The sequence below is a fragment of the Aedes aegypti genome, chromosome 1 (genome assembly GCF_002204515.2).
Source record: "Aedes aegypti strain LVP_AGWG chromosome 1, AaegL5.0 Primary Assembly, whole genome shotgun sequence".
Taxonomy (NCBI): Eukaryota; Metazoa; Arthropoda; class Insecta; order Diptera; family Culicidae; genus Aedes; species Aedes aegypti.
In genome coordinates this window covers 310620786-310647003 of record NC_035107.1, presented here as the reverse complement: position 1 = coordinate 310647003, position 26218 = coordinate 310620786, and the positions used below count along the sequence as shown (strand labels likewise).

The following is a 26218-nucleotide window of genomic DNA, read 5'->3' as shown; positions in this document are numbered from 1 at the left end:
AAATGAAAAGAAGCGGTTTGCTTTGTATAAAATCTTGTGTTTTAATTCATGATACTTACATCTATACCGTTGGTTTAAACTACACACAATCAAGTTCTCTTTCGGTACTAGCACATATTGTGGCTAACATGGCAAATCAAATCAGTTTTATAAAAATACAAAAAAGATCAATGGCACAAGGCTCAACTGTTGATGACATTATAAGATACAAAATTCTTTTATAAGCTACGTTTTGTACAGGTGTTTACATTGTTTGCATCTTAAAGCTACATCACTGTTTCATCCGAATTTATGAGTTATTTTTATTACATTGAAATGGCATCTCATAGACTAATGAATAATCACTCCAAGAAAACATAAGCAATTTTTCTCTCATTTTTTACAAACATTTTTTCAATATTACATCCAAATGACACATGAAGTTACCGTTTCCAGGATTCATCTCATTTTCTCTCCCATTTCAAATACATATTTACTCTAAAATGTGTTCTTAACTTTTTTTATTTCTAATGTTTGTTTGTTTGAGAATGACTATCAGTGAGAACAGAACTATTTTCAGCTAAATAGGTTAGATTTAGAAATAGATGAATTTGCGAGCATGTACGATGGAAATGGCCATAATCGACTTTGTTGTTGTAATGCAACAATGGTTGGAACTTTTTGTTCTCTAATACCTAAGTTCGAACCGCATGCCATATATTTCCTTCTTCTTTATGAATATTACACACTCAAAACTTATTGTTCTAATTACAATTCAAACTGTACTCAACAGAAAGTTTTTTCTTGATGGATGAAAATTCATTTGAGTTCTCCTACATTCGTTTTTTTTCGGTGGATAAAGGTCATAAATTAGGAATGAACTGATTTCATGTTCATTACTTTCCTAGAGAGCAGTGAGATCATAGTCGTGCTTAATACTAATGGAATGGACACCAGTGCTATTCACATTATTGGTGGTCGCGGAGCTGTTCAGTAATTGTGGTGCAGGCTGTTGATGTTGTTGACCATGAGATGACGACTCTTGGTTGTTATTATTATTGCTGGAATTTGTGGGCAACACTCCGGTTACGTCCGACGCAGAAATGTAAGGAACTGAACCCAGATTACTTCCATTCAATGAATTATGAATGTCCGTCATGCTTTCAAGGCTCTCAGTACGAAGGCACTGTTTGATTGAAAATCATTATGAGGTATTTTATTTTCCATTGGTTTATACCTGCATACAGTCATACTTACTTCACTTTGAAGACTCATTTGCTTCTTCGCGTTTGATAAGCTTGACGAGTTCGCTTTGCGACCTTTTTTCCCTGTACCGCCTGTTGGGTTGGATGCGGCGTTGTTCTTACCTTGATCACCGCTTTTCTTTCTTACGTTTTTAGTATTGGGTAGTTTGTTATCTTTCTTCCACTTCATCCGCCGATTTTGAAACCATATTTTAATCTGTCGCTCTGACAGTACCAGTGTGTGGGCTATTTCTATCCTTCGTCGCCGGGTGAGATAGCGGTTGTAATGGAACTCTTTCTCCAATTCTAAAATTTGATGTCTGGTGTAGGCTGTACGTTGGCGTTTCGGTTCCATTCCCGGTTGGTATGAGCCATTCGCTGAAAGAAAGAATAGAAGATGAATATAAATGATGTTGCTGTCTGCAAACAGAAGAGAATTGATATTAGCACTTTTTATGCAATCTACTTGACGTAGTATAAGGTTTCTCAAACGAATTTAGCCATCATAGGTCTCCGAGATGTAGCAATAGGTGGCCGACCAAAAACTGTACGCTGAGTGCAATGTTCTTTGAGTGACAAATAAAGCTCTGCATGATTGACATGGAAAGCATCTGACACGACTGCCTTATCTCGTTTAGTATTCAGAGCCGTTCATTGAAGTATGTATTTTTATGGCAAATATAAGGACCTGCGTTAGGTATTCTAAATAATGAAAAATAGATTGTAGTATGATGGTCTTCAGTTTTTTCTAGAATAGTTAAATTGTATGATTTGTTTTATTTACAAGTGAACAAGTTTTTCAATTGCTAAAATACCTTTTGTCTGAGAACATTTTCCAAAGAGGAATCATTTACCAAAAATACATTCTCAAAATAGAACCGTTGAATCGTTATCGGCCAAGAGTCATTCCACTGACAAACCGACGTAACACTGACGAAATTTCCATCGATCACTCATTTAACGATCATTTCAAATTCGTTAGGTTACAAATCTCACAACCAGAGGTACACTACACTACCGACATCTGCCAGTCTTGTTGCACGAAACACCTTTCCGTGCAACATGCTCACCAGATGATGATGGCGTAAACTGGGCGATGGATTTTGAAGAAATTTGTCCAAAGTGTTACGTCTGTTTATCGGTTGTCTTCAATGAGATCCGTCAACACGCGCGCAGGTGATAACCGGGATCAACAACGATAGACCAATTTTCCTCCAAATGGATTGTTCATAATTTACGTCACACTCTTGGAGGGGAAGAAGTGACCCACAAAAATTTTTCACTATATCAAGAATTGCTGGAGAAAAAATTGATCAAAGCAGATATCAACACAGTTGATTTTTGCTCGCATGCGTAAAAATTACACACATTCGGTATGAGCTACTCTAGAAATGCCCATTTATGATTTTGTTTATTCCTTCACAATACGTGTTTTAGGTACTTGGAGTTACGAACAATATTTATTGTTGCTTTCAATTTCAATCATTTGTTACCCATGATGTACCATTGATTGTAAAGAGCTGTTCTCGCAAATGCGAATCGGTAACCTTGGCATACTTGTCTATTTTTATTGCCTTCCATTTCTGTATAGCTGTGTTATTTTCATTACCACGTGCAAACTGCTACTAGTCAACCGATATTGATGAATATGACTTGCAATATTTCTTTCAATGCTCACAGTGCATTCACGATGACCATGCTATTTTGTTCAGCTTGCACTCTGTACAGCTGCATGTGACTGGTTGGGTGTTGGTTGTCTTACGTTTTCATCACTTACAGCTTCAAGATGATCGCTGTTCCACCGTGAATGAACCAAACAATTCCTGACAAACTTGTACCTGGGGTATACATGAAGGAGCTTATTTCCAGTTTTTGATTAATTTCAAATGCTTGTTAGTTTCAAAAGCATCAATTGAACTCAACCAGCCATTAGAAACACGTCAGGGATTATTCAAAAATTTCATCTGAAGTGTTCCCCATACTAACTAGACCCATTGAACCACGTATCATTTAAGAATGTGCGTCCAAAATCACATATTCGTATATCAAAAATCAGAGCCACACAATATGCCAAATTAAACATAACGGACGTCAACACAACTTGTATATAATTCTACTCTGCAATTAATTAACAAAAATATGTATTGACAATCACATAGGGAGGCTGATCCAGTAGAAGTGTGGGTCCGGTAATAGTGGTAGTGTGGTTTATAGTGTGATAAAGGCAATTTTTTTTGCGATTTTTTTTCTAACATGGCCCATGTCATAATAAAACGAATGTGTAAAAGTATATCTTGGAATTCTGTAAGAAAACAGTGGCAAATTTTTAACTTGTTTGCACTTTTGCACCTATTATATTGGTGCGTTCCTATAATAGTGAGTCTTAAGGCTAAGTAGCCCGTTATTTGTTTTTCATGTAACTTTATAACAAAAAAATCGGCATGTCTTAAATTTGGACCAATGAAAGACAAGACCTTCCTCTTTCATTTGCTGCTAAAATGAAAATAATCCATCTAGTGCATTTTTTTTTAAATTTTGTTGTTTGTAATATCATTTTAAATGCACCGTAAGTTCATAAATTTTGGTGAGGTGAATTGTTGAAACGGATTTAAATGAAAATGTTGCAAAAATCTCGTGTCAATATCTTGTAGATTATATTCTTGACAGCTCTAGACCTTAAAATTTACAGGCTTTTATCTATTGTTAAAATTTGCATTGCTTTTACAACTAAGTATGTCAAACAACTTTTCAATTTTGGTTTGTAACTCAAAAGCAATATTCATCTTCCTGACTTGTTTTAGGAACAAACGATCGAAAGACAACAGGTCGAAAGGATAATAAGTCGAAAGACAAGACAAATAGTCGAAAATGCAAAAGTTTGAAAGTGATTTGTATTATGAGAAATTAAATCATCTTTGAAAGAAAATTTTTGACCTTTTATCCCCTCTTTATTCCTCTTCGATATTTTGCCCTTTCGACCTTATGTCTTAGATTCTAGAATATTGACAAGTTCACATTTGTGCCAAAGAGAGACGCAATATAACATTTCATAAATCCAATATTCCAACCCAATTGCAATAGCAGTGCAATGTTGACACTATTGTCCATGTGATTGTTGTGAGAATTGACAGAAGCGCCAACTCGAACGACTTTTGATGCTCATTTTTTGACCTTTTATCCCCTCTTTTTCCTCTTCGATAATTTGCCCTTTCGACCTTATGTCTTAGATTCTAGAATATTGACAACTTCACATTTGTGCCAAAGAGAGACGCAATATAACATTTCATAAATCCAATATTCCAACCCAATTGCAATAGCAGTGCAATGTTGACACTATTGTCCATGTGATTGTTGTGAGAATTGACAGAAGCGCCAACTCGAACGACTTTTGATGCTAATTTTCCAATAAAATACGTTCGAGTTGGCGCTATAATTAAATTAGAAGAGTCACAGGGATTTAAAATCATGAAGTTCGAGCCATCGCATGCCTAGCTTTGGTGCTTGAACTTAGTGGTTCCATATTACGGGTTTCCGGTGGTCATTTCTGTGCTTCAAAGGGATCAGAATAACCATCGATTCATTTTTTTTTTGCAACATACATTCAAACATAATAGATCGTTATGAGTTGGACACAATTCATTTGGTTTTTTGGCATAAATCCGATTAATTACATCGAATTGTCCATTTTGTCCACCTTTTGGGACTCCAGGAACCGGTTCCGCGTGGTCCATACTGGACCGAATTTGTCAAGGGATGTGAACCGGTAAATGGCAAAATATCCATCAAGCGAATAGTATCGATATGAATTACATATACAAAACTGCGATGGAAACTTACTTTTCGGATGTTCCTGGTTTCCGGAATCGAATATAAATAACTAAATGATTTGAGAATCTCTATTCACAGTCCACGTAAATACCTATTCAATAATATGAGGATGGTTCAGATTACTTGTTTTGTTACGAAACTACAGGTTATCAAAGTAAGGGTCTCTAAAGGGACTTTTTTCATATGTAGCAGGTTCCCGGTGGCCACAGTGATGCAATTCCGGATCTTCGGAAGGGTTTCCGAAAATCGACACGTGGACTTTTCATTTAAGCCCTACAGAACTTAATTCGGTCAACACACTGATTTTTACGCGCTGTTTGAATTTTCGGGTCGAAAACGACCCTAAGTCACAATTTGTAACTTTTTTTTATAGAAGCTCCCCAAGGGGCAATTCAAAACTTTTGTTTCCGCAAAAATAATTTTTCCTACAAAAATTTCTAATTGTCAGAAAATGTCAAATTGCTAGGTTATTTAATCAAAAGTTACAATGATTTGAATTTTGAAATGGGTCGAAAACGATCCAAGGTCCTTACTAAGGTTAAGTTATATCCCAAACACCGTAAAAAAATTGAAAAAAAAATATTGTTCTAGACCCCCCGACCGATTATTTTCGTATTGGTTGCAAATGAAAGGGGACAATCATGGCTTTCTTGTGTCAAAATTTCAGACATGCCGATTTTTTTTTGGTTTGAAGTTGCTCTACGAGTGTGTTTCGTATATGGACTTGAAAATGTATCACTGTACGCGCTAACATGCATAAAGTATGCTGATAATTTTTCAGCTGTGTCAGTGCAAAACCAACGATTTTTCTTTGATTCGAAATCGTGAGATGAATTAGCAACAATCATCAACGACACGTACAAATGTCAATGACGGCCTACTTCGCCTTAATGTTAAATTAATGTAAACCACTATTAAAGGAACAGAAATTAACAAATGAGGGGGTTAGAAGCAAAAGGGCGTAGGTGACAAACAGTTTGTTTTGAGAAAAACGACTTTAAAATTTTTTCAGAAATTTTTCATTCCATACAAATTATATGGGAGCTAAGAACAGCAAGCCCGTCTTTAACAAATCATTTTTTTTTCTGTTTGACGGAAAAGTCACTTGAAAATACCGCTATAAAAATCCCTTAGAAACAGTAGATTATTTCCGTATACTCAAATCAAAACCAACCAAAATGTCACTTACACCCCTAAAATACCGCTATTTCTGAAACATGCTCCAATTAGGAAGTGATTTTTTGAAAGATTCGATGATTTAATCTTTCTAAGATTATTTTTTATGTAAAATATGAAAAAAATTCAAATGACGTATTCATTTATAAAAAAAAAAGAGTTCCCGTTATTTTTTTAGTGAGTTTTTATTTCACAACCCGTTAGGGATGATTCATTAACGCAAAATTTGTCAATTTTAGACCTCCCCCCTCCCCCCTCCCCCCTCTAACAGCTTTTGTAGGGAAAATTCTATATTTGTCGTCCATACAAAACTACGGAAGATCCAAAATGAAATTCAGCAAAAATTGCCACCCAAACTTGGTAGCTGACGATGGGTCTTGAAGAATAACAAAGTATAAGTGTCGCAGAGTATGGAGCTTCCATTCATATTTGCAAATAATCACACCTTCGTCACGTATCACTTGGTGGTGTTAAGATAAAATATCAGATTGCAAATCCAATGGTCCCGTGTTTGATGCAAGATGAAAACTTTTTCTTTTATTTTATTCAAAATTTCTAATCACAGAAAATTCGAAAAAGTCGTGCTAAGTGCATATATAGCCTCCATTTTGGTAGGTATCTGTATAGCCTTTCAGTGCATTCTATATGAGTGAATTGATAGTTATTAGAAATCCTTTATAAGAGAGATTCGCGGAAGCTGACATTTCTGTCGAAGTGTGAGCCAATCGAGCAGCGAGAGCTGTCAAAGCGTGAGCCAAACGAACATGCGTTATGTTTGTGTTGAACTTTTTTTGAGAAGTGATGTAATGCGCTTGAAATTATTTCGGTAAAAGTTGTTTTGCATAGAGCAAAAATTTGAATAATTTTCCTAATTTGAATTTTTGTCAGTGCAATGTTTAGTTGTTATTTTTTTTTTTTTGCTATTTATTAGCTTGGAAATGTAGCTGAAAGATCTATAACAAAACAAAATACACTTTTCAGCAATGAGGAAGTCATGTCCGTGTTACAATATTATTCTCGACGCCGAACAAACTCAGCACTGCTGGTCTGTTGCCAAATTATTCCATTTTACTTCCGCATATCTCTCATATAAAGGATCACTAATAGTTATGATAGTTAATCATAGTTATACCAACCAAATGATTGACTGGGTATTGTTTGAGATTTAAATCGAAACGGTATTTTATAACGATTTTGAGTGTACTGATAGTGCCATTGTTGGAAAAAATCTTTGTTACCCAGTAAACACAAACTCGTATACGACAGCACATATGAGTACAAAAGTAGAGGCGATATACGTACATGCGCCATTAAGCTGCATGCAATATGTACGTATATCGCCTCCACATTTGTACTATTATATCCTACTATATACGATCGTGTGTTCACTGGCTAGTAACAGAGACTATAGTAGTTCAACAGTAGCCCAGAGCTGTAGCTTGACGACCACTGCACGTCCATTGTTAAGAAATGTAACTTATATGCTACAAGCTTTGTTATGTCTTGTTACAAAAAGGACGAAGTTTAAACCAATAGTCATGCATGCTACTAAGCTTACCGCCATTCAAGTTATAGGAGCTTAATAAGGCTGTAACTTTGCCAAAAAAATCCACATTTTATCTTTATAGATGCATAAAGGTTTTTTTTTAGTTGACCGACCTACCGCGTAAAAACACGGCTTTATTGCATAGCATAGCATAGCATAGCATAGACTGACTGTACATGTCAATGGTTGCTACTCCGTGATTGATCGGAACTGGTAAGAATTGCACTGGGATCCAAATGAATAAGGGATGGGAGTTTCCGCTTACTCTCGAAGTGCAATTTTAGCAGATCTAATATTATTGATCAATAACGGCGCCGGCCAAGTCCTTACAGTCAGTTGGGATGGGGAAGGAATGTTAGGGTGTAATGATTGTTGCTTCTAGAGACCGAGAATACCTCTGCATCTCCACAATCACCACGGGAAGGGTGTTTATTAGTGGGGGAGGAAAAGATCTGGGAGTCACCTTTGGTCGGTGATGCGATCCATGGACAAGGGGGAAATATACGACTTACATTTAAAACTAGTTTTGTATTTTTGTCTCGAGAAGTTTTTAGTAGTAGATTCAAAAAAAAACGTCAACATCTATAATATCGAACAATTCAAAAGAAGTTCTTATTAATAGCGAAAACTGAGAATTACATTATATATTTTAAATCATATGAAACAGCAATAATGCCGACACTTGTAGTGACGAACCATACATAGTTTGTTTGAAAATTACATATGAGTATAACTGTGCTTTTTTGTCTCGAGATGGTAGAATTTTTAAAAAATACGTCAACATTCACAATGTCGAACATTTCAAAAGATATTTTTAATAATGTAAAAAAGAGAAAAATATATGTATATTGAAATTGTGTAAAACAAGCATAATGCCGACACTTATAGTGACGAACCAAACAAAGTTTGTTTTAATATGACACAAAAGTTACACTTTCAAGAAAAAATTTGTTATCATAAGCATGAAACGAACTCACCAGTTGGTAATCCATCCTCGGCTGAACACAAATATCTCTTCGCAACACAGTGCGAACAGAAAAACTTCTTGGCGACCCGAAAACAAACCGTTTTCACGAAGCACTATCCAGCAAGACGCGCGAAAACAGGGAAAAAAGAAGTTCTCCGACGACGAAAACACGCGCGAAACCGAGAACAAAACCTATCCGTCGACGCAACAACGATCCATCCTGCTTGGGCTTCACGGAGCACTACCCAGTAAGACGATTGAAAACAGGGGAAACAATTTTCTCCGACAACGAAAACACGCGCGAAACCGAGAACAAAACCTATCCGACCTCGCGTAAAAACACGGCTTTATTGTAGAAAACAAAGAGAAAAAAGTCTCCTTGTTTTGCGGCATCCCATGACCATATGAATCATAATGTATTGCATTTTTTAATATGAAAAGAAATCATGGCCAGGCCTTAGAGTGGTAATAATAGTAGGCTTTAATTTTACATAACTCACGTGGCTCTCCATACTACAGCACCATACTCCGGGGTAACACTGATTTATTTATTTATTTATTTAATATTTCATTTGAAATGCATATGCTGCAAGTTTCATATTTTTTAAAACAAGCACTGGGATCCACCGCTCATGACTATATACTGTATTGTGTTTTCTGAATGATTTAATCATATGTATTTAAAAAATGTTTTACCATTTTTTGATTCAGCTGGTATAGGGTAACGCTCGGTAATCTCTCTATCGCAAAAGGGGTCGGTTTGACGAGACACGACCACGTCGAAAGCCGGAGTCATACTGACCATCTCATTGAGCCAATGTTGGCTTATGAGTAGTGTGGTACAAACAAGGCAACAGTGCGATACTAAAAATAGAATCTCTCACTGTTGTTCGTAGGAACGCTCGCACGCTTAGGAGAGTCGAATCTAAGAGAGCCGAAGGAGATGAAGGGTTGTGAAGGAGAATATGGGGTCGTGACAGTCGGTTGGTCTCAGGTTGGCCGATTGCCCAGTTTATCGTATTGGTAGTCGTGAGATCGAAGCCAACCAGAACAATTCCATTATTTTTCACAATTTCGCATCTACATTTGTCCAAATTTACTTTTGTGTCTACGAACTTCAGGTTTTTATCTGAATAAATTTAGAAACCCCAAAAAACTAAAATGGATAGCTGTTTCTACTACTTGGTAGAGAACATGTTTGTTTATCCGACCATATTGAAAACATCTGAAATCGCTGTTTTCCTTAATATGTACATGAATTTTCATAATCAATAGGGTCATCACATGCTGTGTCGACAGGGTGATGGACTTTCGTGCCTGCTGTTCAACATCGCGCTGGAAGGTGTCATGATGAGAGCCGGATTCAATAACCGAGGTACGATTTTCATAAGATCCAGACAATTTGTTTGCTTCGCGGATGATATGGATATTGTCGGCAGAACATTTGGAACGGTGGCAGACCTTTACACCCGCCTGAAACGTGAAGCGACAAAAGTCGGCCTGGTGGTGAATGCGTCAAAAACAAAGTACATGCTGATAGGCGGAACCGAGCGCGACAGAGCCCGCCTGGGAAGCAGTGTTACGATGAACGGGGATACTTTTGAGGTGGTTGATGAGTTCGTCTACCTCGGATCCTTGTTAACGGCTGATAACAACGTTAGTCGTGAAATACGGAGACGCATCATCAGTGGAAGTCACGCCCACTATGGGCTCCAGAAGAAGCTGCGGATTCACCCCCGCACCAAATGTACCATGTACAAAACGCTTATAAGACCGGTGGTCCTCTTTGGACATGTAGCATGGACCATGCTGGAAGAGGACCTGCAAGCACTTGGAGTGTTCGAACGAAGGGTGTTTTGGACGATCTTTGGCGGAGTGCAGGAGAACGGCGTGTGGCGGCGGAGAATGATCCACGAGATCACTACACCCAAAATAATTCGGATGGCGGATTTCCCTCCTAGCGTATTAGGTGCTAAATCCACCTATTGATGGTAAGATTCGCCTCCTAAGCGTAGACGGGCAAACCCGTCAATTGAAATCGAGCACATTGGACTTGAAAATTCTAGCAATCTAAATGTTTACGCCCGACCCACACAATTGCACAACCAAACCGAAGCCGAATGATGGCATCGGAAACGCACACTTAGGCAAATGGTCACGCGGCAAATGGATGGTGGACATGTCAGAGGAATGGAATGAATATTGCAATATAAAACGCTTTATATATTGCTTTTGTCACATGTCCCTTCAAACCGTTGATAGGTTCGTGAAGTTAGTGCTGGTTTATGAATCGGGAGGTCCTTAGTTCGATTCTGAATATGCGCGAGTATTTACTTTGCTTTTATTTTTTGGTTCTTCAGGCAAATTTATGAAATTCAACCCGAATTCTTGTGGCGAATTATCATAATAGATTCCGGTCCCTGTATTTAGATAATCATTTTGCTTGAGTGACTATCGAAATAACGTACCGTGTGACAAATGGGTAAAGGAAATCGTATAGAGAGGGTTCTTAAAAAAATAAAATGAATAAGATCTACTATATTTTTCAGATTGTTTCCTACTAAATCTATGCTATATTTAAATTTAATGTTTGTGCCAAAGTTCAAGGTAAATATTGAAAATTTTGGAAACTAGTGGGACAAGTGAAAATATTGTCGATTTAAATGACTGAACTGAAACTAAAAAAATAACAGTCAGATCTGTGATTTCAAATGGCCTCATTTGTTAGTGTATGAATACACAAAAAATCACACATAAATAATAAACATTTTGTTCTTTTTAAAACAATTTTCTTGAGTAAAGTTATTTATTTAGCAACAATGTTACTTTTATTAAAAGTAATAACATCATCGAAAATCAAACACCATTCTATTTTACCGATTTTCTACTACTCATTTTATATAAAGTTAAGTTATCTCTTTTCTAAATAATGTATTTATTGCCTTTATCGAGCGGATTTAACCCGGTCAAAAGTGTCAACATTCTTGTACCTACTGAATAAGTCATTATTTGAACCTAGTATCCAAATTCATGCGTCATCCGTTGAAGCCATTCAGAACATTACGATGTACATGTTTTTTTTTTTAATTTCTTTATTAGTATCATTCCAAACATTACATTCATTTCTTATATCTAGGTGATCTGTGTTAGACAACACTATCATCCTAATTTGGTAAAACAAATTTAAGATTTTATTAACATTTTGTTAACAACATACTACATCTCCCTGGCTCTTCACCCGAAAGGCTTTGGGGTTTTACATATTTCGACATGTTGAATCCAACAAAAATAGTCCGGTTGAAAACCCCGTGTAACACATCGTGACCTTCCCTTGTTAGCTACCCCATATACCCGATTGCCCCAAGGCTCCGCCACAAGAAATTTGCCTTAGACACCAAAATATGAAAAACAAAAAAATAATAACAGTAATTGGATTCGACACCGCAACCTTCGGATCCTTAAACATAAACCCACACTACTCGCCTATCACAGTTTCTCATGTATGAAGTACTCTACATCACACAACATGGAACCATCTTGTCACGGAGGACAACCTGCAAGAGGAGCAAAATACAACACCCGTTGGACAGCCAAGTGCGAGAAGGGGTGAGATGATATGTTCTATAAATATATTTAAAGTACCAACGCGGTGCTGCGGGAATTTCTTACTTATACCAGAGTCAAAATCTATATGTTTGTATATCTTTATTATCGGCAATGACTTATACATTTGCAGTGGAAATAGAATTTCATGCCGTGCGTGTTGGATTAGGTAATATATTAGGGAGAAACCAATAAACACACTTGACTATAACAGTCGGGCGCTTTATAAGCAGAATTTTATCGTTGACGTTTGCTGATTGATTTACTTTTCATTTATTTACATTTCGGTCTCCTATTACTCGCATGGTTGGGGACGGTATGAGACTCCTCGAAGTAGGAGACCCAGGGTTTGTGGGATTCGATTCATTTGACGATGTAATATTGTAATCAAACATCTAAGTGTGCATACAGCAAACTGGATTACCGTAATTCTTTTAACAATTACTTATCAAAATAGAGGCCATTGATAAACTATGTTATCATTTAGCGGGGAGGGGGTATCTAGCCAAAGACCACGGTCCACCCATTTGTGTTTCAAAGAAAATTCCACCATCAACTAAACCTGAAAGGTTTCATTAGCAGTCGGATGGTTCAAATTAAAAAAAAAGTTTTAAAATTCAATATTTCATATCTTCTTTACCAACAACGATTAGAAGACGATTAAGATTTCTATGGAAATTACTATGACAAAATTTGAAAAAAAAAAAATGTTCCCCACATGTTAGTACTGTAATGTTAATACAAAATTATCTCTAAGTGAAAACTAATTCCTCAAACAATAATAAGGAACACTGCAGTAGAAACAAATCTTTTTGAAGCTAATTTTGTTAGGGATTTTTGCAGAAGTTTGTCACACTATAATCTCACATTTCGCTTAATAATAGCAAACCAATTCATAAATATCTCTTCTCCCATTTTTCAAATTTCTGTTTCATTCATGAACAAATGAAACACATGATCATTGGGCGAGCGGGGGGTTATTCGTCAAAACCACAAAAAAGCACGAGGGGGGAGGAGGTGACTGAAAAGTCAGGAAAAATGTTCACGTGGTTTATGGACGACCCCTAAGAAAGATATGGGGATTGGAATTTCAAACTTTTTTTAAATTTAAAACCGCTCTTATTAGCAGTCATTTACATTTACCGTTATATTTTTTTTTGTAAAGAAGATGCAATAGTACCTAACTGGAATTTACAGAAATTACAATAAGGTTTAATTATCGCACTCAACATTTTACACCAAAGCCAGATTTTCCATATTTTTGGAATTGATATACATAAATAATAATTCTCAAAAAACTTATGTGCACAACATAATCGCAAAATAATGGTGAACGCGTCACGAAATGATTTCTTCAACCCTTAAGTGGATTTTTTTGGTGTTGGTGTTCGTTCAGAGGTTTGCCGAGCCGCATAACTATATAAAACTCGTGAAGATCTTTTCCGAACAATATTTTTTCTACACCCCAGAAAATTTACTTATAATAATAATGCTCAACATATTGTCGATTTAAAGTCATGCTTTAGAGCATTCATGATGTCAAAACTATGTATCATTGCTTGACAGTTATCGAATGAGTGCAATAAAACTTATTTTAATCTGAATTTTATTATGCATATAAAAATAAACACACATTGTTTGAAAATGTATTGGAAAATATGAAGTTGGTGCAGTCCCATAATGAAAAATAAAGGCATACCAGTCTCCATACGAACTTTTAATTTAAATTTCAGGTGCAAACGTGAATTGTGTTCAAGTTTATTATTTTTTGCTGATCATTAGAAGCAAAATTAGTAAGCTATGCGGTTGTGTTAAATATGTCAGGAAGAAATGTAAGGGGTCATCCATAAATGACGTAGCTATTTAGGGGGGAGGAGGATCTTTACGGGGCCCATATAGCCGTAGTGGTAAACGCGGAGCTATTCAGCATGATCAAGCTGAGGGTCGTGGGTTCGAATCCCACCGGTCGAGGATCTTTTCGGGTTGGAAATTTTCTCGACTTCCCAGAGCATAGAGTATCTTCGTTCCTGCCACACGATATACGCAAGCAAAAATGGTCATTGGCACAGTAAGCTTTCAGTTAATAACTGTTGAAGTGCTCATAAGAACACTGAGATGCAGGCTCTGTCCTCTGTTTTGTTTGACTTATAAACTTGGTTTATAAAATGATGATTCAGCTTCAAAACATTCATCAAGATTGAAAAGAAATCTGAGAAATTTTAGATTTTCTTGATAAATGCAATCAAACAGATTTTTCAAAGCTTTAAATGGTTATGTAAATATTATATTATATTCGTGTCTTAATTGATAAATTTATAAATAAACAAAATCAAAGTTTAATAAATAAATTAAAAATCAATGCTTTAACTACTTGGAGTACATTGTTTTCTCATTTGTTAACAAGTCATAAAAACAGCCGTTTTCAAGACAATAAAATATGCTCTTTTCGGCAAATATTACATGAAACAAGATATTTATACCGTGTATTATGCATTCAATGTTGCAGGAGATCTCACTCAATCAACTCATCGATTTGTTTTGATGTATCAATGCTCTTGATGGAATAATCCAGGCTATATTAATGAGGACAACAGATTCGAGTGATATCGAAATTGCCCTATCATTCAATTTTATTGATAACTTGGTAATTTGATAATTTTTTTATTATTTAACTGTTTCATTATAGGTTGTGTAGGTTTATTTTATTATGAAGAAAGATAATGAAGTTCAGCTGAAATATTAATAGAGATAAATAATTTGTATAATAATCGCTAAAATTTTCTAAACATTCCAAATATTTCAAGTGTAATCTTTTCTATATCTGACCACTGATTGCCAAATGGGTTTGAATTTGCATAATAATTCATTTCGAATTAATATATTGTATTGTTCATTTTCATTGAAATCTATTTCCTAACAAAGAATAATTTAAAAAAAAAAAACAATCCTTTAATAACGAAATTTTTGTTCTAACTAAAAATAAACTAAAAATATATTGTACCCTAACTCAACAATAACGAGCTTCATCAATCCAATCAATTTTTTTTTCACATTTTCTATAGTAAACTTGTTTGGCTTGGTGACAACAGCAAAAGTAATACAATTTAGCCTATATGAAACTAGATACCAAAATTATGTAACAGGAACTGTGTTTATTTGAAACTGTTTTCCAAATTACTTTCGAGCGCTACTGTATAGCATACTGTTAGATTAGATTATCCTTACATTTTAGTCAGTAATTAATATCAAATTTTGTATTGAACTTCTGAATTCTAATTTTTTGTTTCAACCCAATCACTGAGGAAAATTAATAAAAAATGCAAAGGGGGGGGGGGCTTCCTTAGCCGAGTGGTTAGAGTCCGCGGCTACAAAGCAAAGCCATGCTGAAGGTGTCTGGGTTCGATTCCCGGTCGGTCCAGGATCTTTTCGGGTTGGAAATTTTCTCGACTTCCCTGGGCATAGAGTATCATCGTACCTGCCACACGATATACGAATGCGAAAATGGCAACTTTGGCATAGATAGCTCTCAGTTAATAACTGTGGAAGTGCTCATAAGAACACTAAGCTGAGAAGCAGGCTCTGTCCCAGTGAGGACGTCAATGCCAAGAAGAAGAAGAAGAAGAAGAAGAAGAAGAAGAAGGGGGGGGGGGTGCTTGATATGCTACGTATTTTCCAAGGGGAAGTATCAGCATTTGTGACGAAACGGCACGAGAGGGAAGGGGGTGTAAAAAATCAGTGAAAAATGCTACGTTATTTATGGACGGCCCCTAATAGAAAATTATAAACATTTGTATGAAAGAAAAACTTCAAAGTTTGAGCGGTATTTTCTCAGTGCCTACTTTTTTCAATATGGGCCTTTATGGACAGCATAAGTTGTTCTTAGAAAAACTTTCTTATCGAAAATGTCTCTGAAATTTTGTCCTGAACAACTAATTCTTATCACAATTCATAGATAGTCAAAATTAAAAATGATAAAAAAGATTATTGCGTTATATAAAAATGAAGTTTTGTTTTCATATTTTTCATGATAAAAAAAATCAGTATATATGTTCTCTTGACTTCTCCAAACGGTTTACTACAATCTCCCCACTGAACGTTCTGTTCTAAAATCAACATATCGGTGCCATAATTCTTAAAATAAATTACTTGCAAAAACTAATAGCCAATTTGCAGAAGTTGTTCTTGAGTCAAAATGATCGATTCATCTATAGAAAACTCTTTTACTATTATACTAAAACCATGGTTAAAATTTGATCCCATATATGGGGCACGTTTTCTTATAATCGGCTCATTCTGGGTAGCATTCATCAGCATTGGATCGATATTTTTTTATCAATGTGAAAGTAGAACCGTGATCTTGTTTTCTTTGAATAGCACCAGCAAAAGATTCCACAGAGTTTTCATGTTTTAAAGACTATTCATTTATTATTTTTTATAAAGAGGACACCTTGTTTATGCTATATCTTTTTTATCATGTATATAAAATCCCAGTGTTTTCTGTCTTTCAGTAACGCTTTGAAAGGTTTCATTGAGCAGTATACAACAGCAATTTAAGAGCACAACAACAGTCAAATTAAGAGCACTGCAAAAGTCCATTTGAATGTAACAACATTACAATAGGGTCCTAAAGCCCTGTCCCAATTTTAGTGCCAAACGCTTACGTTCAGGCCAAAAACACATGTTTACTCATTTTTTTTAATGTTTTTCATTTGTTTAAGTACAAACAACATTTTTTTATGTTTTTATAGATTTTGTCACACTCCTTGATTTGAACTCAAATTTCGGGTGTATTTTGTTTTCCGTGTCCCTTCCGAAATGTCAGATAGCAACAACCCCAGTGTTAAAACTAAAACCCCTGTGATATTTTTGTCGACTAAGCGAACGTCAAACATGATCTCAAGTGTCAAGGTTTATTTATGGATCCAATTTTGAAATTAAAGTTTAAATATGATATATCCGTTATTTGAGCGAGAAAAATTGCTAAAGTAGTTGCAGTTATATGATCTTTCGTGTTATTAAATGAAAACAAGATTTAATTAACCATTTTAGGACCCTATTGCAAATTGTGGAGCACTATAACAGCTATTGCACAGGGTGTTCTAGAGTTTTCCGGAGCTTTGTCCTTCCTAATTCGTATAAAAGTCACGATCTTTTTATCATTGTAGTTTTCCGGTTTTATGAACTTGGACGGTAATCAAAATGTAAACAAACCAACTTTATGCTGTTCGACCGCACTTAAATTCCGATGCAAGTTGAAAATGTGATTCATTACGGGTTTCGTCATTTCAATATAAGGTTCAAAAACAAATAAGATGTTTGCAAAGGAAAGATAAACATGATTGTGGGCCGAATATTCTAGTTTGTTTTTATTTACACAACCTTCTTGAGTCGATGTTCCATGGTTCGATATCGACTTATGAAGGCAAAATAAAAATATTTTTTTATGGTAACTATAATGGTCCCCTAAAAGAGCTTTCCATAGCATTCCTGTTCGATGACTCGATATATTCATTAGTCGATAGTCCCCTAATTACAATTCGATTCGTTGTATATCGTTGACGATCGCCATCGCAGCACAAAGATCTATACAGAAATTGTAGCACTGGTTAATCGGGATTCAATAGAATATTCTAGAATTTTCAGTCAGATTCTTCTCTCTAATTTATAGAAGCTTCTGGAACTTTTGAAATATTTCACAACAGCATTTAAGGCTGTAATTATTTCAGATCAGAATAACGGCACTATAACAGTGGAGTATGGTTAGAGCATAAATTTGGGCGATTTTGCGTTCATAAATATCATGCGTGTCTCAGCTTATTATTCATACACCAGTGGCATATTAATCAACTGAGAAATTTCTCTGTCCATGTTATCATTTTGCAATTGAACATAAACATTATTAATCTTTGAAAGAGGTTTTTGCTTGAAAATTCTTATGGAACGTGACTAGCCACGCTGGGTTAGCTAGTTTATCAATGAAATCATAATCGGTTTTCTGTGCATCGTAATACTATTATTTTCCTCTTATATGGAAATATAAGATCTTACAAAGAAGAACAAAGAAGTTTCGACAAAAACTTCTTAGAAAAGATGTTCTTCAAACTTAAACAATATTTTTCACATACCAAAAATCCGAATTTTTATGAATGAATTGTGTTTTGGTATACTCAACTATTATACTTGGCTCCAGACCTACCAATCTTTGACCATTCTAAACATTGTTCCTTATTCGTGTGAATTATAATTATTTTGATGGCTTTTTTGTTATAACACCATCGTGCAATAATATAATAGTCGAACGATATTGTATACAGAAAACCGATTACGATTCTATTGATATATTATAAAGATATAGCATGCACAAGGTGTCCACTTTATAAAATGAACAGTCCTTAAGTAAGTTCTACAATAGAGAATGTGGCTACTCTGGTAGGTGATAAATTATTATGAATATACATTAAACTTGTTCAACATACGATGATTAACGCTTTAACGGAGACTTGACTGTATATCTTTATTTTGCTGGGGATAACACATGTTCACATGTTTATCAACAGCATGAGCAATCATGCATATGAAACGTAAAACCACATCGACTTTGGTTACTCTTCACTTCAGTAGTAAGTTTGGAGCAGTAGATACACAGTGTGCTAGTCAATCCGATGATCATGGTTCGAATCTGGTTTGCATCCTCTCGGTTTTTTGCGTATTTCCATACTTCCAATACATGCACTTAAAAGAGGCATATGTGTGGAAGTTTTATTTTTTAATACATGTGTTGGTGATGCACGCACATGAAAAAAAATACACATGCGACATCCACCAGGATCGATCCATGGTCATGAGCGTGAGAACCAAATACTATACCACAGCACTAAACCCACTTGTTGGTATGCGTGGTTCAAAAAGCATATCAAGTTGTACTTCCCCATTTGTACCGTAAAAACTGCTCGACTCAATGACCGGATTATCTGCCTATCAATAGACGCTCAAAAACGTCATGTCGCTCAGAAGAACACTTTTCCGCCATCAATAGACGCAGAAAACGCCTATAATGACGGTTTCAACTTTTGGGTGTAGGCTCTACGGCGAACTCAGTATCCAGAAGGTTGCGAAAGCCGGAAGGGTGCGCTGAGCAGGGCATGTTGCAAGACTACCTGCAAAGAAGGTGTTCGTGTCGAATCCGGTTGGCACAAGAAGGCGGGGAGCACAGCGAACGAGGTGGTTTGATCAGATGCAACAAGATCTGGAGAACGTGGGCCAAAATCGAAGTTGGAGAGACACAGTCATGAACCAAGTAAATTGGCGTAACATCGTTAATGAGGTTTTATCAAATTGATTGATGTATCACCAACTAAATAAATAAAAAAAAGAGACAATTTACACCGTCTACAGCCAGAGGCTGCACAGACTAAATAAATAAATAAAACATGCTGTGTATGGGGCACCGCACTGTTTTGATTTTGTATGAGATTTTGACTTTTACTGGCCTTGTTGTTTACAAATTTCATGAAAGAGTGAAAACGACAGGTAGATTTTTCTACAGTAATTTTGAGTTACCTAGTAACGGATGCTTTACCACTTTCAAGGCATATTCTACAGCAGCGATAGGTTTGAGTTTCACTGGCTTCGCTGTCTGTGATTTGTTCGGTATGGTAGGGGCCTTCCTTAGCCGAGCGGTTGAGTCCGCGGCTACAAAGCACAGCCATGCTGAAGGTGTCTGGGTTCGATTCCCGGTCGGTCGTAATTCGTAATGGAAATTTCCTTGACTTCCCTGGGCATACATACATCATCGTACCTGCCACATGATATACGAATGCTAAAATGGCAACTTTGGCAAAGAAAGCTCTCAGTTAATAACTGTGGAAGTGCTCATAAGAACACTAAGCTGAGAAGCAGGCTCTGTCCCAGTGGAGACGTAATGTCAAGAAAAAGAAGGTAGCGTGAACCTCATGACTTTTCCCAACTTTGATCATGATCAGTGGTGGAAATCGGTGAACAAAATTTGTTCATGCGTTACGGAAAAATACTCTTTTTTGTGATTATGTTCTTGCTCACTTTGCTCACGATCGCCCCAACACGAACACTATCGCATCATTTTATTTCGACATGCTCTCACGTATCAGATTTCACGTGATGTTTTTACGGTGACACCACATATTGGTCAATCTTCTCTATACTATCGTATATTATTTTGAAGTTTGTCTATTATAATCAAAATCCACCCAATTATTTGCGACAGAAGGCAATGAACGGGAAGAGTATGGCTGTAAACAAACTTTGCTCATCCAGCAATCACGCTCTTTTGCCACTAATCTACTCTGATTCTTCGATGTTACAATCTGCGAAAACATTGGTCGCTGTTGGTTTGTGGGTGTCTGTACGTGACTCCTGCTTAATTTTGGTTCATTTTACGTGAACGACATGATGGTTACCAATGTTCACGACTTAAAATATTTTTGATAAAACAAAAACTTACTACAACAAATACAAATACTGCTATATGTGACGGTACACGAATTATGTCACGCTAAATTTCAACTTTTCCGAACCCAAAGGGGGATGTCACATTTTAGTATGATTCTTCCGAAAATTTTGTAAGACTTGTCATGCTTGGCTTGACCACATCCTCCCTCTTTGGAGCGTGACATAATTTTTGCATGACCCATAATGTTGGAGTTTGATTATTTGATTTCAAAATTTGTACCAAAGTAGCATCGGAAAACTGGTAATAGATGGGACTGTTTGTTGATTTTCCCGGGTAACCAATAAACATTTGAATAGGCCGTAAATCAGTCTTCTAATCGCATTCTGTATGCTCACTGCCCCACACTCAGAAATAGTAATAGTCACATATACTAAAGTTAATGCATTGATGACTATTTTCTATCTGCCTCTCTTTCATTCTGCAGGGAATTTTACTCCTATTTGTCAATTCGCCTGGGTTGAAGCATCGTTGAGCGTCAATCCAGTCGAAATGACATTTAGTGTAAAAATCGCAGTAGAATGAAAGAGAGGCAGATAGAAAATAGTCATTAATGCATAAACTTTAGTAATTATGTGACTATTTTTATATCTGAGTGCAATATAGCAGAATGATTGCGTAGCTGCCCTCAAATAGCAAATGCACTACCATTTGAAAGTTTTCGACTGTTAATAAGCTTTTCGAATGTACAACATGTTTTGATTTCATAGCATCTCAAGTGCTTGTATACTGCCATGAAGCTGCTAAGAAAGGCGAATATTTTCATAAGCTACCAACCTGTTATCTTCCTCGCTTGCAACAGGACACCCTTTCCTGTCTTTTAAGAGAAATCAAGACAACATAACGTGCTTTTAGATAGTAACATTGAATAGTAAAAATGTATATTGTGAGTATTTAATCACATTTTTATCTGATTCATTTGTTTGCGTAAACTCAAACCCATAGATATAGAGAGAATCGTCAAAATTGTTTTAATTGCATTGAAATGATAAAAGGGCAACATCCAGTATGTAGTGGATTTATGTGAAGTTGAGTGCAATATATTCAAATTGCTTTTCATCAATGTACCGGTGTTCTTATTCCAGTAGCAAGAGCAAGAATGAACTTTTCCCACGTTCATTTATTACGATCCACTAGAATGACAGGGAATGGTATGCCGGTGGCCTACAAGAGTGAAACGTTCATGCTCAACACTACCATTCCTTCTATCTTTTTCTACTAACCACTCACGATCAGGGCTGGAAAGCGTCAATGTAAAAAAAGAGTGTCGTGCGACTTTTACATAGATGCTTCCCTGTTCTCGTGAGAGCTTCGTCATTGCGACGTGACGAAGTGAGCTCATGAAATATAGCTTAGTCTAGTGACAGTGAGAACAGTCGTTTTGTCAGTGTCGCAAGTCGGTCATGATACTAACAGCCCTGCTCACGATGGATCAAACCAACAGAAGAAAAATCGTCCATATGTCAATACCTATTTCATTCGATCGAGTTTCAATCTCTGATAACCAGTGCAACGTTTGCGAAGCAGGAATGAAATCCTGTGAAATGCAAAGTTTAAGTATTGCAAAAAATCTCCGTTCATCACTACTTCATCTATAGTTTTTCATGCAGTGCGGCGCACCATCAATCATTTATCATAGGGTCGTATGTTTGAATCCAGAATATCAACATATATGAACATGTTAGAATAGAAACAGCTGCGATGTGTGAAACCAAAGACAGCGAGGGATACGAAAGAAGGGGATGGAGAAAAGGAGAAAGAGATAATTTTTGTTTCGCTCCTCCACGTGAGCGTTACGTTCTAGACGTTATCATTTTTGACAGCCAAATACGAAATTTCTGAAGACCTAGCATTTAAGCAGCCGTGTATCGTGCGAAAACCTGCATTGAGGTAGCATTTAAGGCGCATACACGGCTTGCCAGCATTAAATTACCTGCAGTAAAGGATCATGTACTGCTAATTAAATCAATTTTTTTTTCGTTATTTAAAACCATTAGTTTTTGAAGCTTTGAGCGTTTCTGTAGAAACACAGTGCAGATTTTAAGGTTAATCGAAGCCACACCTCAAATTATCAAGAGCTCAAGTGTGGAGAAGCGAACATCCTTCTGAGCAGAAAACTTAATACATTGGTCACCGCCACTAATGATGGGAAGCGTCAAGATTGCAAAGAGAGTTGCAAAAAAGTTTGGATATTTGTCTTCATACTCACAAAAACGGAAGATTTCCCCTAATGCTTCCAAAACCCAGCTTATAACATTCTCACATAAATCGAACGCTCTTAAAATCACTTTGAGAGCATACAAGCTAAATGTAATGAATATATAAAATGTCTGTTTCTAGTTATTAACGGAAAATAAAAACATTGTCTAAAGAACAATATATTGATCTTCTAACAAATGTTTAGACTGGTCATGGTGTATACTGTTTCAATAAGGATTAGCTGTGGTAATACCAAAAAGTTCTGCAGACGATTCATAGTAAAATTTTGAAAATTATTCTGAACTCTCCCCCTGGTATAATACTAACACGGTGCCCCGACAGACCGTTATTATGCAAAAAAAAATGTCCATCAAATCTGAGCACAGGGCTCGATTCCTGAGGTCATTCTGCACCTCTGGGCCAATTTTTAAAAAAATCCTTTGGAGGAATCTCGAGAAATCTCGATTTGAAGTTTTTGACTTAAAAATTCAATATAAACCATATTAAAAATTTTCAATAGCATTGGGAAAACCTACGAAAACGTTCAAAAAGTTAGCCAAACTGTTCTCAACTACTATATAACTTTTAATATATAAATATATATTACTATTACAAATATATTACAATACAAAATAATTACAAATATTTACTACTGACTTAACTTACGAGAGTGGCTTAAGTATGTTTTTACATGGCGTAAACCAGTAAGCTTCGTTTAGTAGAATGAAATCAGAGAAATAAATTTCAATATACTATTGATGTTACGTTCGATAAACGTGAAACATTTTATGCTGAATATTATTAATTAACAGCTTATTTTCCGACTTTCACACTAAATGACCAGCCCACCAAAGTCTGCCGTATTTATTTTGCTTAATAAAATTTTCTTCTTTGTTCATCTGATACTACTATTGATGTTTACGTCTAGTTTTCCACCGAGTATTGCCCTTAGAACTTTACCTAAAAAATATCCTGTTCAACATTCTTAGCCTCAACAGGATCATAACTACACGAGAAACATGATTGTCATATGTCACAAGTGTTCGAAGATTAACAAAGTCATCAAAAACTTCAAACAATTCTCCTTTAAATACTACTTAAGTATCAACTTCACTAGGACTTCCACTTTATACACCTGCAATCATTTACTTCGTATTATTTTTTTCGGGATTCATCGTCAATTTGTTTATTGATTTCTAGGTCGTGTTCGGCTCAGTAGCAAAAATCTTGCTGTTGCATGTAGTATCAAAGACTTCAAAATGTGACGTAAAGCTGATTAAACTGACATATACAATCAAGTGTAAGGATTGTAGACGTGGAGCCTTTTTTTGTAAAATTACATGGAATGAAAAGAGAAGAGTTTCCGAATTTACTGTTCAATATTGCGTTTTGTCGCTTATACTCAGGGTAGACAATCGTCGCCGTGAAATGAAAAAAGTCGGCGACGAAACTAAAAGAAGCGTTGTCATCGTCACTCAACCAGCGTCGGATGACGATTTGCCGCAGTGATCCAGTCACATAGGCTCAGCGTCATGACGAACAAATACGATTTCTTCGTTATGGGTAAATCTTCGTTCGGGAGCACCAAACCGACTAAAAATATGTATCGTGTCTTCGACAGATTATGAGTATTTTTTGCAAAAATGAAACAAAACAAAACGCGTCTGGAATCGAACAAACTATTTCTAAATCGTCAACTCCAAGCGCTCACCAACAGAACTATTGTAGAATCATGAGAAGTGCGGGTTAACTTGACAATAGAAGCAATTATGTGATGGCATTCGTTTTTTGGTGCGTAGCAACCGAATATAAAGTAAACGCTTTCTTCGTGTATGTAAGGGTAGCAAGCGTAATGATGAAACATTTGCTAGTTGACGATTTTGGGTTGAAGTTAGTCGTGCATTCTTTCGTCGATGACGAGAGGACGACCTGGCAGTTCTTGATGGAGATGTAATTAAAGTTGTTGAAGAGCAATATAACATTTGTGACGTATGATAAAAATGTTTCGCGTGTAAAAACACGTATTCTAGCTGCGAATATCTACTTCCATGGATTACGTAACCAGTTTAGGGACCCGCAACTTGAAAATGGAGACGACATTTCCACACTGTTGCTTGATAAAGGCTTATCTGACTTCAAAGATCCATTATTTCGTTAACAACTTTGCCAAAACACCTCGCGATCCTTTATCGTGCAACACTGAAAAGTGTTTCAGCAGTTTTTTAAAAATAATATAAAGAGATCAACGATTAATGCAAGCTTACCTAAATGAAACATCATTTTCAATTTGACCTGTATAAAACGCTTATTCTTGGCTCTCTTAGTACATTTATTTGAGAACAGGAGCGAAAACTATTGAGCGAATAAAATAGGCAAACTTCAGTGAGCTGGTCATTTAGTGCGAATGCCGGAAAAGCTGTAAATTTTAAAATTATAGGAACTGTAACACTAGTTGGGAACAGTTTGGCCAACTTTTTGATCGTTTTTGTAGGTTTTTTCAATGTTTTTGCAAAATTTTAATATGGATTATAATGAAATTTTCAGTCAAAAACTTCAAATAGAGATTTCTCAAAATTCCTCCTAGGGATTTTTTTAAAAATTGGTCCGGAGGTGCAGAATGACCCCAGGAATCGAGCACTGTGCTCAGGTTTGATGGACATTTTTTTTTGCATAATAACGGTCTGTCGGGGCACCGTGACTAATGAATTACATAAAATATACAACGTTGAAACATTGGAGCAGAAGTCGAATTAATCTACTAAGGGCTGTTCATTTTGTAAAATGGACACTTTGTTTATGCTATATCTTTTTTATTTATTGATGAAATCTTAATCGGTTTCCTGAGCATCGTTCAACTATTATTCTACAATGCTATGAAAATATAAAATCTTAGAAAATGTTTTTGGTTGAAGAGCTAAATAGTTTTTCATAAAAATTCCTGAGAAAAGCTGTGTGTTAAAGTTTAACACTATTTTTCGCAAAACAAAAATCCTCATTTTTATGAACAAATTGTATGTTTGTATCCTATACTATTCTATTAAAGGTATAGCACTAAAAAATACAATTATATTCCACCATTCTCTGACAATAGGTAACTTTAGTGATTTATCCATGTATGGCCAAATTTGCTGAAACACCATCCTTTCACTCCCAGCAAAAAAAAAGTAAAAAGCGTGTTCAAAACTAGTTTA

At 36.0% G+C, this 26218-nt stretch overlaps 1 protein-coding gene across 1 annotated transcript in view; it reads right to left on the bottom strand.

The window, feature by feature from the left end:
• Window positions 1–229: 229 nt before the first annotated feature.
• Window positions 230–26218, bottom strand: part of LOC5572678 (homeotic protein deformed) — a 49219-nt gene continuing 23230 nt past the window's right edge. Inside the window, exons 4-5 of the mRNA XM_001660448.2 lie at window positions 1237–1601; window positions 230–1165 (exon numbers count right to left, since the gene is read on the bottom strand). Of these exons, the coding sequence (XP_001660498.2) occupies window positions 884–1165; window positions 1237–1601 (647 nt within the window). The 3' untranslated portion in view covers window positions 230–883. The remainder of the gene's footprint in view (window positions 1166–1236; window positions 1602–26218) is intronic.